The 15325-nt window shown below is 48.8% G+C and overlaps 8 protein-coding genes across 8 annotated transcripts; 5 read left to right on the top strand and 3 right to left on the bottom strand.

Moving 5' to 3' along the window:
• Positions 1-458: 458 nt before the first annotated feature.
• CTAM01_06423 (uncharacterized protein) lies at positions 459-1208 on the top strand (the record flags this gene model as incomplete). Its single annotated transcript, XM_060522450.1, has 2 exons — positions 459-549; positions 688-1208. The coding sequence occupies 2 exons, from the start codon at positions 459-461 to the stop codon at positions 1206-1208; spliced, it is 612 nt and encodes a 203-aa protein (XP_060382709.1).
• A 1563-nt stretch (positions 1209-2771) lies between these two features.
• CTAM01_06422 (uncharacterized protein) lies at positions 2772-3144 on the top strand (the record flags this gene model as incomplete). Its single annotated transcript, XM_060522449.1, has 2 exons — positions 2772-2935; positions 3021-3144. 2 exons carry the CDS (start codon positions 2772-2774, stop codon positions 3142-3144), a joined length of 288 nt encoding a protein of 95 aa, XP_060382708.1.
• Positions 3145-4176: 1032 nt separating this feature from the next.
• On the bottom strand, positions 4177-4481 carry CTAM01_06421 (uncharacterized protein; the record flags this gene model as incomplete). The annotated part of the gene is made up of 2 exons (XM_060522448.1): positions 4177-4340; positions 4403-4481. 2 exons carry the CDS (start codon positions 4479-4481, stop codon positions 4177-4179), a joined length of 243 nt encoding a protein of 80 aa, XP_060382707.1.
• A 1784-nt stretch (positions 4482-6265) lies between these two features.
• On the top strand, positions 6266-7619 carry CTAM01_06420 (uncharacterized protein; the record flags this gene model as incomplete). The annotated part of the gene is made up of 3 exons (XM_060522447.1): positions 6266-6369; positions 6430-6563; positions 6631-7619. The coding sequence occupies 3 exons, from the start codon at positions 6266-6268 to the stop codon at positions 7617-7619; spliced, it is 1227 nt and encodes a 408-aa protein (XP_060382706.1).
• A 1648-nt stretch (positions 7620-9267) lies between these two features.
• On the top strand, positions 9268-10026 carry CTAM01_06419 (arylesterase; the record flags this gene model as incomplete). The annotated part of the gene is made up of 2 exons (XM_060522446.1): positions 9268-9510; positions 9625-10026. The coding sequence occupies 2 exons, from the start codon at positions 9268-9270 to the stop codon at positions 10024-10026; spliced, it is 645 nt and encodes a 214-aa protein (XP_060382705.1).
• Positions 10027-10605: 579 nt separating this feature from the next.
• Positions 10606-11715, top strand: CTAM01_06418 (NADH:flavin oxidoreductase/NADH oxidase; the record flags this gene model as incomplete). The annotated part of the gene is made up of 1 exon (XM_060522445.1): positions 10606-11715. One exon carries the CDS (start codon positions 10606-10608, stop codon positions 11713-11715), a length of 1110 nt encoding a protein of 369 aa, XP_060382704.1.
• A 204-nt stretch (positions 11716-11919) lies between these two features.
• Positions 11920-12513, bottom strand: CTAM01_06417 (uncharacterized protein; the record flags this gene model as incomplete). The annotated part of the gene is made up of 1 exon (XM_060522444.1): positions 11920-12513. One exon carries the CDS (start codon positions 12511-12513, stop codon positions 11920-11922), a length of 594 nt encoding a protein of 197 aa, XP_060382703.1.
• Positions 12514-12930: 417 nt separating this feature from the next.
• CTAM01_06416 (uncharacterized protein) lies at positions 12931-14335 on the bottom strand (the record flags this gene model as incomplete). Its single annotated transcript, XM_060522443.1, has 3 exons — positions 12931-13347; positions 13418-13621; positions 13688-14335. The coding sequence occupies 3 exons, from the start codon at positions 14333-14335 to the stop codon at positions 12931-12933; spliced, it is 1269 nt and encodes a 422-aa protein (XP_060382702.1).
• Positions 14336-15325: the final 990 nt, after the last annotated feature.

Raw genomic sequence — 15325 nt, 5'->3', positions numbered from 1 at the left:
TCCTTTCTATCGTTTCTCTTGCATTTCATGTCAAGACAGTCTGTCAAGCCAACTCACATTGAATCGGATACGATCACCACGCACAAAACCACATAGATTAGATAGAACAAAACTTTGATTGAGCTCTTCAGGTCAAATAGTCCACGACCAGGATGCTACAGATCGACCCTTATTCGGCCTCATTGAGCCTAGCTAGTGTCTGCTGAAGGCCTTGGCTTGGACTGGGGTCAGTAGGGCTGACCGAGAACGCAATCAGCTCATGCCCCGCGCGGGGCTAATTTAGGCCACCCTCGAGCCATTAGGAAATGGTGTAAGGGGCTTCCTTATGCTTAATAAGAAATCGGTGCAACGCAGGGCATTTAAAGAATAAATAGAGGTCAGCTCACTCACCCCCATGCACACCTGCACTCACATTCACCCAAAACACACAAATTACTAGCCTGGTCCTTTTACCGAATATGGCATCTCTGGATAATACAACGCCGTTCACCGTTGAGGCGGATCCCGGGACTGATATCTGGAGAAAGCCCGGACACAACGCATGGAACAGTAAGTACATGTAACATACATGCCACCTCAACCTCTTCATTTCTTGGGTCTCGGCCTGCCGCCTAGAATCAAATTCGGACCTCTCCACAAGCTATTTCTCATATTGTGACACTTGCGACATGCACTGACGATTCATAGTCCCAAATATCCATACCAGCACTGGCCCTCTGAAGAACTTCCTTTCAGTTCGCGTCACTTTCTCGGCTCCCTGGGCCCACTCATACGACCAATCTGGTGTGCTTCTTGTGCCGAGACTAGCCTCAGAGGCAGCGCCTCCAAACAGTAAATGGATCAAGACCGGAATCGAGCTATATGATGGCCAGCCTCACTTGAGCACAGTCACCTGTGACCGGTATGCCGACTGGGGCCTCTATCCCTTGACCCTAGGGGATGGCGAGGACAATAAGAGCGTGACGATTGAGGTCTTCCGGGACGGAGGTCCCCAAGGTAAAAATGCTTGGGTACACCACCTGTTGCTGGATAGAGACGGAAACATCAAAAAGAGAATCCCTCTGAGGAAAATTTGTTGGATCTTTGCGGACGAGAATGAGGGTGACTGGGTCTTGGATGTCAGTCCGCTGGCTGCGAGACCGGATAAGGACGCCAAGGATGGGCTGAAAGTCGAGTTTGCCCAGTTCAAGGTGCAGTGGAGTCAGTAGACTAAACGAATGCCGGATGTGCCATGGCAAAAGGCCGATTTGTTACCATGCGAAAGATGATCATCGTTGAAAGGTTGCTTAGTATATGGGAGCCCGAACCATGCTCCCTGTGTGATGCCACCATCCTTATGGAAATGCGAATCCTCCAGATGTGCTGTATTAATACGGACATGACCTCCGTGTGGGTGAAGTACTTTGAAGTGACAAAGATGCATGATGTGCTTGTCTTATGTAGAACTGGGTGGTAAGATCTGCTATGCTTGCATGCACAATAGGCAGCGAGGTCTAAAAAAGTCGAATCCTCCTGTGAAGGTGTGCAAACGCCGTGCCGCATCGGAACAGATACCGGCTGGGACACTGCCGAGGAATCGCTCGTAGAAAGGGATTCCTGTGCAATTGTAGATCTGTGACCGATGTACCGGTTAATGTATGCCGCACGCAACCCTATCAGAATGAACGTGGCTCATCGATGATCGGAGCGGCCATCTTGTCTGTAGCCAAAACCAACGCAGAGTTCTTCCCGTCGTGGTACCCTACAAAAGTACCTACTTCCTGACCATGGAGCTGGGTCAAGATTCGATGAATGATAGCTGTCTACCTTCACGTACTAGACTAGTATGGCTGCACACAGGGTTTCAAATCCCAGAGTCGGGGTCCCAGCCGCAACGACGTGGTCCTATGAATTACACCATCAAAAGTTAAGGTTCAAGGCGGGATTGCGTCCGAACTAATGCATTGAAAATAAGTCCAACAACTGAGTCTCGAGTTGGACTGTATCTAAGATAACCCCAGTTCGGGGCCTAGGTAGCGGTCAAGTGGAGCGGTTGAAGCATGTACCCTTTTAGGTTAGACAACCAGCCGGCGGGTTGATAATCCTCGAACTTCTCGGCGCACGTGAATCTTGAAAATGCAAATGTCGCACAAAATTCGAGCACGACTTGAAGCTAGGGCTCGATCGCCGGTGTTGATATCCATTGTGCGACATAGACTCGTCTGGGAATTGTTTTCCGGATTTGTTCACGTATTCGGAGACTCCACCGTCGCAGCTGGAGGATGCTATGCCGGTAATACTCAAAGTTAGGTGGGAAGGCTCAATCTGCGACGGCATAGGCTCAAGCTAGTCGCAACACGCAAATCGAGTGAAGTAGAGGAGGGTTTTTAGCGAAGTCCTAATAAATATGTCCCCAATCCTTTAAACTCAGGTTTCCAGTGTCCTTATGAATTCATTTGGAAATTTCTCATTAACTTCAAAGTTCTCCGAACTCAGTCGCTTTCACCTCCGTCGTTCGATTTTGAAATGTGTCAACCAACCGACCCTTATTATTGGTATATAGAGGCTCACATGGAGAGTAACGACAGTCTCGACAGTCTGCACAAACCTCTTCCTTACACTCCTGAACCGATTGCATCCCAAAGTCTCGCCCAAACTGAAAAGAACGGAGTTCCTCATCCAGCGGCAGGGCTCTCTCGGATTCTCTTCTTCCCAAGACATACCAGCACAGTGACACACCTACCAGGTACGATATCAACAATATCTATAATGAGGCTGTTAAGGACGCTCCCATGGGATCTGGCATGTACAAAATCAACATGATGTTCATGCGCCGACCTAAAGGCGACGAAATGGATTCCAATGTCGAATTCTTCATCGACGTGGCGCCTAATCAAATTCTTGTCACAGTCCAACAAAGAAGCGTGGTTCTTGATGATAATCACGCCATCACAATGTAAGGCAGAGAATCCAGCTCACTCTCACGTAAACAAATTGAAGGACTGATAAGTGCCTTTAGAACTCTTCCCAACGAACGGCAGGGAGGATCAGCACTTGAAGTACCTGGTCTGGGCAACGTTCATGTTCTTGCATCCCTACTTCCACCTTTTTCAGTGGGAAGAAATGGGCCTTCTCTGTCAAGATCTAGACAATACCCAGCCCTAAACATGACATCAGATGATCACCCTGGAATGCAGTGGCAGCTTCGACCTCAAGATGTCGGCTCACTCTGCTACCATCTGACGGAACTCGACCAAAGAAATCACGGTGAAGAAACGGAGTCACATATCATGACAGTCTATCACTACGCTGGAGGTCATCCCCACCATCCGGTTGACCACAGTGAGGGAGTTCTGCTTCTGCCTCATAGTCGGGACTCACAACGAGAAATGGTTGCTATCGGACTTGTGTTCCTGCTTCTGTGGCATATAAGAGATCTTGAATACTCCAAAGAGAAGATTCTGTCGAAGTTGCTTGCGAGACTGGGACCGAGAAAGCCGTCTGGTTAGAAGCGATGATGAACGAAACCAAACAGATTTGATTGGTCTTTGCACGCCGTCAGAACACCTCGTTTGAAACTTGCTCGCGAGAAATACATGATTATTCATTTTTCTCTCAAGCTCGCTTATGGGGCTAGGTAATTCCTCAACGCAATATTCCCCTGCGTCATGCCGGCTCACTGCGTCCTTGATTACACGCTGTGTGGAGTAGCTTGTAGACGGATAATACATGGCCACATGGGAAACTACTGGAAGTTTTGCTCGGCTGTATACATCTGAAGAAGTATTTCGCAAGCCGTCACTGATTTAGAAGATATGTGTCTCGTGTCAGCGATCATGGTTACGGCATTCATTTTATCATGTCTCCATTTCATACCTCAAGCCCAACGAAGACTTGGTAAATCGTGAACAGATAAACAATGAGAGGTCTTTCGAGTAGAACTCATTCATAAATTCCTATCCTAGACAAATTGTTACATTCCAAAATAATAGAGGACATAAACAGTATAACACCATCCTTGAAACAAGTCATACTCCCGGCAATCTGCGATCATCCCAGTATCCCCGAGAGACCTAGAAAACGGTTTGGGAAAGTTGACTCAAAACGCCAACATCAGACAACACAGAGACGAATGTCCAGTCTGGCGTCCCCAATAATTATAGCGCGTTTGAAAATAGGAAGATTTGACGAATTGTATCAAACCGCTCCGGGATAGAGCCAGGTCTTGAGTCTATTTCGAAGATGATGTTGGTCAGTGGCAGAGCCTTGACTGCTGGCGCTACCACGACGACCAGTCATGTTGTTGGTCAAATCGGAACCACTGGACGGTGTTCGCGTTATCATGACCCTATTCTTAGAGTCTTCAGTCTCGAAGTCAGTTCTGATCCTGCGTTGGTTTCAATTCTAAGCTGGGGCGACAAACTTGAAGAGTCATAACGTCGGGGATCTTCCAGGATGGCAAAGAACTTGGCTTGTGCCTTTTCAGTCGCGGAAGGTGCCATTGTTGTAGTCGTACAGAAGAACTCTTTAATGCACTTTGAATGTATAGGACTAGGGTCAGCTACAGTAAATGGACGTCGAATCTATCATGTACGAAGAAAGATCGATCCTATCACCAATGTCCAGAAGAGGGGTAACTCGGTCTTTATGTTGTCCGATTACAAAGACACGGTAGGGACCTTGGCCTGCCTGGCAGCAAAGCCTGGGGAAGGAAGGTTCATCTCCAACTTATCCGATTCGTTCGTCCCATTGGATTTGTTTCAATCATCTGCAATGGGACTGGACCTTAGGTGCCATTGCCACGGAAATGAGGGGTAGCTCGCAATCATCGAATCAATTTGCCGACTCATAGTTCTACGCCAACTGGGAGGTATGCTTCGGATGTCCGGTTGACTTCTGACCCGTTCACCTCCTGACCTGCGGACACCTGGACCTCAGGTTACTAGTACCGTGGAGGTTATGAAGTGCCAGGCCGCCCTTAACGTACCTGTAGACGGTTGGGATGCCTGGCTCATCCTTCGCTCTAACTACTAGGCCTAAAGCTATTGTGATTGACTACGAGTAAATTTGGAAACTGGATCTTTTACATCCTTCATTAGTGATATTGCCTGTATCTTTGTGTTAAGGTAGTCAGAAAACATCCCTTGTCGAACTCTTCATCTTCCCTTGAACCGAATGCATGAAATATCTGGAATAGTTCCGGTGCTACGCAAAGAGCGTTTCTTCCGAAAGGAGAAGAGTCTCTTTCTGAAATTCGAATGAAATCCCTCTCACCTTCATATTCGGGCGCGCCCTTGTAATACACCTTTTAGGTCAAATATAGGAGGACAGCGTGAAGGCAGGCCGACTCGGGTTCCGATGCCAAGGGAGATCAATCTTCCATATGATGGTATTATTGATAGTGATTACGTAGGGTCGGGCTGAGCAGGACACCCATAATAGAGAGACGGGCTATTATGCCTTGGTATTGGTAGATTGATGATACGCAAGGATACTGCCATATGCGATGCCCTATCGAAGTAAATGTGCTGTAACTCTCCGTGCTTTCTTAAGCTAGGATGAGTAAGATTTAGCTTTGGACAAGATATGAAAACAATGTGGAACAAGATTGTAGGATGTGGACACTTTTATACAGCACATTCTCGTATACTTCATGTGTGCCTACTGAAGAGATTGTTAAGTCTCAGATTGCTTCCCGTGCAGGGTGGGTATAGAGTATCCTGGGAGGTAGCGGAATTGCCCTGATCATGCAAAACTCACTCAGCAACGTCAGACGAGGGACTTGCAGATTGCTTCGCAGGGAATAGAAGGCATCGGCCTCCCCTCAGCGAATCCGGCTCATGAAGCTTGCCATCGTCTGTATTGCAAAGTGTTCGCGAGCTCTGCACCGCTCGTCCGCTGCAGTCAGAGCTACGCCGGGAACCAGACTCGAGAAGATCGAGCGGAGCCCTCACATTTTGAACTTCTTTTTTGGAGATGATGTGGGACAATCTGCCGATCGCTCCTCGTTCCCAATGCTGCTGACTGTATGTAGGAGTGCTCCAACGATGTGACCTTGGGGCTGTGCATTGCCGACAGCGCTAAAGAATACATCCGTCCTCACCCGGAAGTTGGCGGCGAATCTTGGGCTCCAGGCAGAAAAATAAAATTGGTTCAATGATCATAAGTAACTAAGTACGTGAGTTGGTTCAATTTCTTTCGTTGACTCGGCCTATATGTTCTCAACCATTCGTACGTTCATCATCCTTCGGGCTCATGACTGGAAGCTATCACCGGAGTCGCTGAGATGGCACTACTTCCAATCCGTGTTTACAAGGCATTCAACCCGCCTGTAGTAAAGAAGACAGACGGTGCAATGAAAGTTGGAGTTCTGGGTGCTGCCAAAATCGTGTGAGTATAATCGGTAGCCCGATGTCAAAGAACATTTCGTAATAATCTGAAATTTACAAGGTCTATGGCATTGATTACACCGGCTTTGTCACACCCAGAAGTCATCGTACAGGCCATTGCTGCCAGAGATCGTTCTCGCGCTGAGGAATTTGCTAAGAAGCATGGTATCCCCGAGGTCAGGGACACTTATCAAGGTATATCGAGTTCCAGACACTCGATGTCGATATCCTATGAGCCAAGTGACTCTAACCACTCTTGAAGAAATCCTCGATGACCCAAATATCGACGCCATTTTTGTGCCCTTGCCAAACGCCTTGCATTATGAGTGGTCTTCACGAGCAATACGAGCTGGAAAACATGTTTTGGTCGAAAAGCCGTCGGTTGATAACGCGATTGAGGCCGATATCCTTTTCAATATGCCAGAACTGTCGTCAGCACACCCAAGCCCGAGGGTCTTGCTGGAAGCTATGCACAACAAATTCCATCCCGCACTGCACAAATTCATGACTTTTGTCACTCCTGCCGACGTCATTCACGTTCACACAGACAGCATGGCACCCGCCTGGTTCACTGCGGCGGACAACCTAAACCACAAATACCATCTCGGAGGCGGCAGTATCATGGCACTCGGAACGTACAACTTTGGAGTCATGCGCATGATCTTTGGCCAAGAGCCTGAAGAGTGTCTCGAATGCGATACTGCAGTCTTTGACGATGGCGACTGCAAACAGTGCGACTACACTTTCAAGGCCAGGTTTCAATTTCCCAACGGGACTGGCTATGCCACGACCACTGTGAAGGGCCCTGCTCTCTGGAAGCCCTCTGAAGCCAGAGTTACACATAGGAAGGTTGTGGTTCCCGACAAGAACTTGCCGGACACTCAGGAGATGACGCGCACGCGGTTAGTCACTCTCCATGGGTTCATGCACGCGGTCGCCTGGCATCGGATTGATGTTGAAGACTCGTGTGAGATTCGCAACGTTGTCAACGGTCAAACAGTCAAGAAGTGGGTAGAATCGAGTTCGCACACAGCGTACACGTTTCAAGATGCCGAGGACGGGCTTCCGGGTCTGGGCGAGTACTGGTGGTCGTCATTCCGGTATCAGCTCGAGGCGTTTGTCAACCGGGTCAAGGGCCGCGAGACACATTACTGGATCACTGAGGAAGACTCGATCAAGCAGATGAAGATGATTGATATGGCATATGAAAAGAGTGGGTTGGGATTACGACCGACAAGCACTTTCCGTTGAATTACAATAATGTCTTCGAACCAAAGACATGGCGTTAACAGAATTTAGCACTGCTTGCGATCAAAGTATCTAAAAGCCTGAGAGATTCTGTGATTACTTTTTGATGACCCATTGATGCTCGAAACGGAACGCACTGGGATGACCTGTCTTTGGATGGTAACGGTAAGAAAATGGAAAAAAGAAATAGCAAGCAATATTGCACGAAAGCCTCTGTGTCCTCGTCACTGTCAATTCCCTTCGTAGTGGCTCATAGACCAATTTTCTATGATCACTTTTCATCAGTCCTAAGAGGTCACACCAGTCAAGATCGCTCTAAAAGAAATGCGATTGACAACGGGTAGAGGAACAACAGTCCGTGGCCCGGGAATGCATGTGGGGCCAAACATCGTAAACTTCAATTCAGGCTCATACTTCCAGTCAGGCTCATACATCTATAAGGCACATACTTCAACATCAGGCACATACTATTCTGACTCCAACGAGAATTAATCCGAGTTGGAGGTTTTACTCCACGAGGTTGATTTGAAATCAACATATTATTAACTCTCGTGCCCACCGCTGCCGTGGCTGCGCTGCCATACGCCCACTTATTTGCATGAAGAGACCGTGGGCTAAATGATTGAGAATCCTTTCAGACAGCATTCGCCCTAGAGGTAGCCAATAGTCCCTAAGGTAGTCACTTGTGTATATGGTTAAAGGTGACTGTGGTTCTGGATTACTCACAATTGGGGCCCTTGAAGATATTACATGCAGTCTACAAGCAGGGCAGCCAGATGTACGCCTGGTTGAGGCCGGTAATTGATTGCCGACTGCCCGTAGCCCGGCATTACGAAATTGACTGGTGTAAGTCGCCTTGAGTTTTGATTCGCCTTGATTCTACCATCGGCCGGAGCTACAATAGTCACTGTGTGATGTGAGTTACTGGCTGCGAAGGGTCGTCGGAGCGTGTGTTATTTCCGAGAAAAGCGATAAAGTTGGAAACCTCCCGATACGAGCCACTGCCATGCGTTGGTGTTATTAGTGCCCAAATTCATGTGACAGCACTGGTTCGGACGGCATGACAGGAAACTCAAGGGCCAAGCCTCACTTTCGGTACAGTAACGAGTAAAAGTGCTGACGAGGAAATTGCCGGTCGCTATTTTTGAATATTTATTGGTGCCCGATTGCAAGATCTGCACTTTGGATGCGTACAACTTCCCACAGAGTCACAGTTAATGGAAGAATTCGAAGTTCGGTTTGGTGGCTGAAGAGTAGATTGGGCTGGGTCAGCGAATCCTCGATTGCAAATGCTCCGGCCCCGTCAGCTCAGCGTGAAATACATCAGAGACACAACCAACAGATCGAGATAGTTTGGATGATCGGGAAACTTCGACTAAGGGACTTTTGAAGGCAGCCGTTTGCGCCGAACCCTCGGATAACGGGCGGGCGCTTGGCATGCCGTCAAAAGCGTGGCTTTTGTCAACGACGCGTTGCGCAACAGTCTTGACGTCATGTACCAACGCCAGCCACAAAGCGCATCACCAATAAAACTCCCAGCAACCTCCCTGAATGGACCCAATGTAAATTTCAAAGACACGCTTCTTGGCAATTCAGCCAAGTTTTTATGGATTTTTTTAAGCCTCCCATCGTGCTCATCCACGGCTTGTGGATGACACCTCTTTCATGGGAGTATTGGATACCATATTTCCAGAAGGAAGGATTCGAGGTCCACGCCCCGGGTTGGCCGGGAGTGGACGGCCGAACGCATGAAGAGATCTGTGCGGACCCGAAGCCGATATCCCTTCATCGAATCGAAGACATTGTAGACCATTACGAGACATATATCAAGAAGCTTGCAGAACCCCCAATCATCATTGGCCATTCTTTCGGCGGCCTGTTCGCCCAAATACTATTATCGCGAGGACTTGGCGCACTCGGAATCGCTGTGTGTCCTGCGCAACCGGCGGGGATCATCTACATTTCGCCAAGCACAATAAGGACGGCGATGCCCATCTTCACTCATCCGCTGCATTCGGATGCGACAGTACCGATCTCCGAGAGTCACTTCCACTACTGCTTCGGCAACCTCGTTACCGCTGAGGAGAGCAAGAAATTGTGGGAGCGGTATTGCATACCTGCAGATTCTCGGGTCTTATGGCAACTAGCAACCAACGTGACAGCTGGAGAAGCCGCGCCTCACTACGTCCAGTTTGACAAACCGGATAGAGCTCCTTTGTTACTCATAGGAGCCTCGAAAGATCATATTGTGACAGCAAGAACGGTCAGGAAGGAGTTCAAGGCATATAAAGGACGTGCGCCAGTGAAATACAAGGAGTTCGGAGGGATGAGCCATGGCCTTATCTTTCAAGACGGGTGGGAAACAGTTGCGAAATATGTGTTGGAGTATATCAACAAGCATGTCCATTGATGACATCGGCGTCAGGGTCTCAAGATTTAAGTAGACAAGCATAATAATAGAACATTCATAGATCAGTCTAGAATAATTACAAGCAAATTACGAAGATTGTTCGGTGGCGTCGTACTGTTGAGTTGTTGAGTAAGTTGACGTGACACAATGGGAGATGACAATCATCATGTAAGTAACACAAAGGTTTGGTCTTGGTACTCTTAGGCTATGAAATCTTAAGGCAACGGAAAAACACGGCTGCTCTTGCTTTGCGACACGGCCCAAGTGGAGTTGACTGGACGTTCCACTGCTGGGCATTTCTAAGCAAATTCTCGGACTCTGTATCCGTGGCGGGCCCTGTTTTGACCCCAACAGGCCTTGGAGTATCTTCGAGCGACCGTGACACGCTATTGGCTCCTCTCTTTCCAAAGTCTCCAACACCATTCGCTTTTTTGCAAATGGGGCAGACCGCCCTCTTCAAAGCGGCATCTGGATAAGATCAACTTGGTGGCCATCTTAATCACGCTCAACTCTACTGTCTCATTTGATACTAGCAAACTCTCTCCCTAGACTACCTGGGATAAACCCTCAGCCTACATCATGTCGTCCAAGCTCTTCCAGCCGCTGAAGGTCGGCCAGGCCCAGTTATCTCACCGCGTGGTGATGGCGCCCCTCACCCGTTTTCGCTTCGATGCAGACCACATCCCGCTTGACATCGCCCTCGAGTACTACACCCAGCGCGCCGCCGTTCCCGGTACACTCATTATCGCCGAGGCCGTGCTCATCTCCCCGGAGCATGGTGGCTTTCCCAACGCCCCGGGCATCTGGAACGAGCGCCAGATCGCCGGTTGGAAAAAGGTCACAGATGCTGTACACGAGAAAGGTAGCATCATTTACGCCCAACTTATCGCACCGGGCCGGGCCGCCGTCGTCCCTGTTCTAGAGAAAGAGGGCGGCCATCCGCTGCTCAGCTCCAGCGCTATCCCCATTAGCCCTGAGTCTCCGGTGCCCCGCGAGATGACAGCCGAAGAAATTGCTTCCGCTGTCAAGGACTTTGCGCAGGCTGGCAAGAACGCGATCGCAGCTGGTTTCGACGGCGTCGAGATCCACGGCGCGAATGGCTACCTCGTTGACCAATTTCTACAAGATACCTGCAATCAGCGCACCGATCAGTGGGGTGGCAGCGTCGAGAATCGGGCTAAATTTCCCGTTGATGTCGCAGCCGCGCTGGCCGACGCGATTGGCAGCGATAAAGTTGGATTCCGTATCAGCCCGTACAGCACGTTTCAGGCGATGAGAATGCAGGATCCCGTGCCTCAATTCTCTTACCTCGCGCAGAAGTTGAAGGAGCTCAAGCTTGCCTATCTGCACATCATCGAGTCTCGAGTCAACAACTGGGAAGATGTCGAGAAGATCGAGGGTATCGAGTACCTCTTGGAGATTTGGGATAACGTTTCGCCCGTTTTTGTCGCAGGCGGATTCTCACCCGAGCTGGCTCAGAAGGCTGTCGACGAGGAGTATGCCAAGTGGGATGTCGCTGTTGTCTTCGGCCGTCATTTCTTGGCAAACCCGGATTTGCCATTCCGCATCAAGCACAGCCTTCCACTGAACAAGTACGACCGCGACACTTTCTACACGCCGTCCATCCCGCAGGGTTACATAGACTACCCGTTTCACCCTGCTTTCAAGCCGGGTAAACCATTGGCATAGAGCGCACTGGCATGGAGACATGACGATTCATGATAGAAATAGATGATTAAACATAGACATTGAATTACTCCGTTCTTCTTAACTCCCTTTTTTTGAGCCTTCACCATAACCTTGTTTGGGTCTCTCATGGTTGCTGAGAAGTGATAGACCCTGTCTCCGATGCTCCTCAATTGCGACGGACCGTACGGGTATGACTGGCCGTCGTTACAAAGCCTTTGGCGTTAGCAAATAACACCAATGGTAGATATCGGGGTCGGTAGGCTTTAGCCTAGGCGTAGGGATCTTCGCAAAAACCTCAACATCGAAAGGTAGGTTTTCAACGTCGAAGCGGCCGGAGGAATAACTCAACGAGATCCAGAAGCCCCTGTCGGTCAAGTGTCGTCTCACTCCTTTTGCCATTCTTAATACCAGTTCTTCGCCTCCACAGGAAATTGCGTCCACAGTGCTTTTGTCGATGATCAGATCGTACATCTCTTCGAGCTGGAGCTGCGTGGCATCTGCAACGAGGTAGCGCATTTTCACGTCACCAAATACTTGCTTTTCTAGCATACGGCCGCGATCAATGGCTCGAGGCTCGAAGTCAACGTTGGTGATGTTTTGAAAACCTCTTGCCCGGATATGGTTCTGCAGGTCGCTCGTTCCGAAACCTAGCTGCAAGATGCGAGCCGAGTCGTCCAGATTGGTGAGACATGGGTCCACGATCGACATGAAGGTTGCAGACGAGGTTAACCACTCAAAATTGGTCTCGGATGCGAAGCGCTCGCCCCAGTAACTTTGCTTGTCGAAATCTGCGGGCATAATTTCTCTTTTGGAAGGTAGAATCTCGTTAAAAGCCGGGGGTTGATTTGTAGGTGACACTACAGTCCCAAAAAGTTGACGTTGTTCACAAATAACCATCGGAGTGCTGGAGTGTATTTACGCTTATCGCCAGATCTGGGCGAAGAATTTTAAATGCCCACATTTACGTAACACTGGAAGCCCCATCTGACATCATATTATTGGAACACAATATCAAGTGGCTCCGCTGCTTGGACAATGCGCGGAGCCTGAGCATATTGTTTGTTGATAACTCCTTCAATTAAATTGTGCATTTGCTCTTGTCACTGCCAGTTTTAAACCTCTAGTCCACTGTCAAAAGGCTTCCAGTTCTTAAGCACCCGTGAATAGACACAAAACGACCTCAATAGAGGCGATGCGATAAATCCAATACCATCACTATTCTGCAGCTAGACGACGTCTCATGTCCTCCAACGCATCTCTGATGTTTCTGTCGAGGTCAAAATTCCACAACTCGTCTGCCTGCGAAAAGATTTCCTCACGTAGCTTATCAAAGTCTTTCCCATGCTCCGTCCGGAGATCGTACAGTTCGCCAGCCCTTCGACTCTCCCGAATAAGCCATTGACCTCTTTCCCGACGGCTGGCATCGAATGCAGCAAACGCAGCCTCAATCGCTGTACTATCTCGAACCTTTTGGTCTGCCAACAGCGATGCCATGACTGCTGCGTCTTCAACGCAAATTCCCGCTCCAGCACCTTGATGCGGGGTGGATGCGTGTGCTGCGTCTCCAAGAAGGCATATACGGCCCTTCGCAAATGTAGGGACCGAGCCATCACCTAGATCGAATAGAGCCCACTAAATAGGTCGTTAACTCGATATCTGAAGGTACAAATGAGGACTGGGCGCGAGTTCATCGCAGACATACCCTATCCAGAACTTTCAAAAGCTGTATCGCCTTCTGCATTCGCGGACTGAAAGCTTTGAGATCTTTGATGCAGTCATCTACTGTAGTAGGAAGTGTGAATTGGGTCTCGCTCGGCCACTCCTCGGTGGTTGAGGTGTGAGCGACCAAATTTAGCATTTTTCCATGAGCCACCGGGTAGGTGACTATGTGTGCATCGTTGCAGACCTAATCCATTGTTAGGTAACATTTTCACGATAGACCGTCTTGAGAGTGATCAAGAAAGAAACTTACCCACAGCCCGGAGGTTCTTGCTCTGTCTGGGCCCAAGATCTGTACAGCTTGACTCATCGGTATCAAACCGCGGTAGGTGTACTTATAGGTGTAGGTGCACTTCGTAGCCGCATGATCGTGGCCTATGACAATGCCTCTTGTGTGCGATTTGATCCCATCGCATCCGATTATTCCATCAGCCTCAGCGGTTGATCCGTCTCGGAAGATCATTCGAAGTCGTTTGCCCGCCTCTTCTGGCCCTTCAATGCTTTCCAGTTCCTTACTGTAATGTATCGTGTCATCAGGAACATGTTTGAGCAAGTGTGTTAAGAACTGGCCTCGGTGACAACCCCTAAGTCCTGTAGTAGAATTTCCAAGTGTGAAAAGAACAGTGTCCTCGTTTGCTTCATCCGTACCGTCAAACACCTCCCAACGGAAAGGAGGCTCGGCCACGCTTTCGAGGGCCTCGAGAATCACCGGATCACAAGTTATCATTGCCCTGAGAGCATTTGGCGAAACTCCCAAGCCGACTCCAAGCTCGGTATAGGCATGGGCCTTCTCGTAGATGATGCAGGGTACGTTGCGTTTAGCGAGCGAAATGGCGAGGATTATTCCAGCTATGCCTCCCCCAATGATGGCGATTTCGAATGGCTTCTTTTCTCCTCCCATGATGACGTGGTTTTTTGGAAGGAATATGGGAGACTACGAATTGGGATCGAAAAGAGGAGATGAGCCAATTTGACATGAATCTACATGAGTGGTTGAAGCATTATTAAGGTTTAAACGGATGTCACACGGACTTCGAGTAAAGTGTCCCCGAGGTACATCACGCATCTGTCGGCCCTAGCTTCGCCAATTCGGCTATATCTCACTCCTGAGATTTATCATAGATCATCGTCTTTAGCTGTGAGGAGTATAAGGTGCGTGTTCTTTAGTCTAATTGTTTCAAGGGAGACATACTCATACAGTCATGCCGAGCTGGAGGTATCGTGCTCCAAACGTAGCTCCAATAGTAAGATGGTCTCTCAACCTATGATAAGGCAATAACCGTCAAGATCACGACTATCGGATTGGAAGTCCAATTCGACCTCGGCGTACGGCAGCCCGCGCAGGGGCCAATTACGGCCCCTACTTACGATTATCGCGGCCTGCCCAACCTACGGTTGGAACCTCCTTTTTACACCTACGCAGAAATTCATATAGTTCAATTGATCTCTTCGTCAACCCACGGTTCGAACCAATTACCCTGTAATAGGGATACCAACAACGACAATCAGTGCTTGGACATAGAAATATTGATATTTCTTACTTGCGTATCTACTTATATCCCATCAAATAGCAGACCGGGTCATCCTCTTTCGGCATTGCCGATGCAGTCACCAAATCTGTGGCAGTGCAGAGCTAAAGTTCTTCACCTCTCCTTAAGGTTCCCTACCCCCTGTTGGTAGCGTGGGATCGTGCTCTCATTAGAACTTTGCTGAAACTTACCGAGTTGGACTCTCAATGACCACTCCATCGATGAGTTAGTTGGATGAGCACTGGTTATGCTGCATTTCTTTGATGGCAAATGAGAATTATGACCATATACTAATGCTAAATTTCAACATCAACTTCATCATTACCGCGCTGCTTTGAAGATTAAAGTAATGGTGCGAATCT

The sequence above is a fragment of the Colletotrichum tamarilloi genome, assembly GCF_030869305.1.
Source record: "Colletotrichum tamarilloi strain Tom-12 chromosome Unknown Scaffold_18.1, whole genome shotgun sequence".
Lineage (NCBI taxonomy): Eukaryota > Fungi > Ascomycota > Sordariomycetes > Glomerellales > Glomerellaceae > Colletotrichum > Colletotrichum tamarilloi.
The sequence above is the reverse complement of the archived record's forward strand: the minus strand, read 5'-3'. Positions and strand labels throughout refer to the sequence as shown.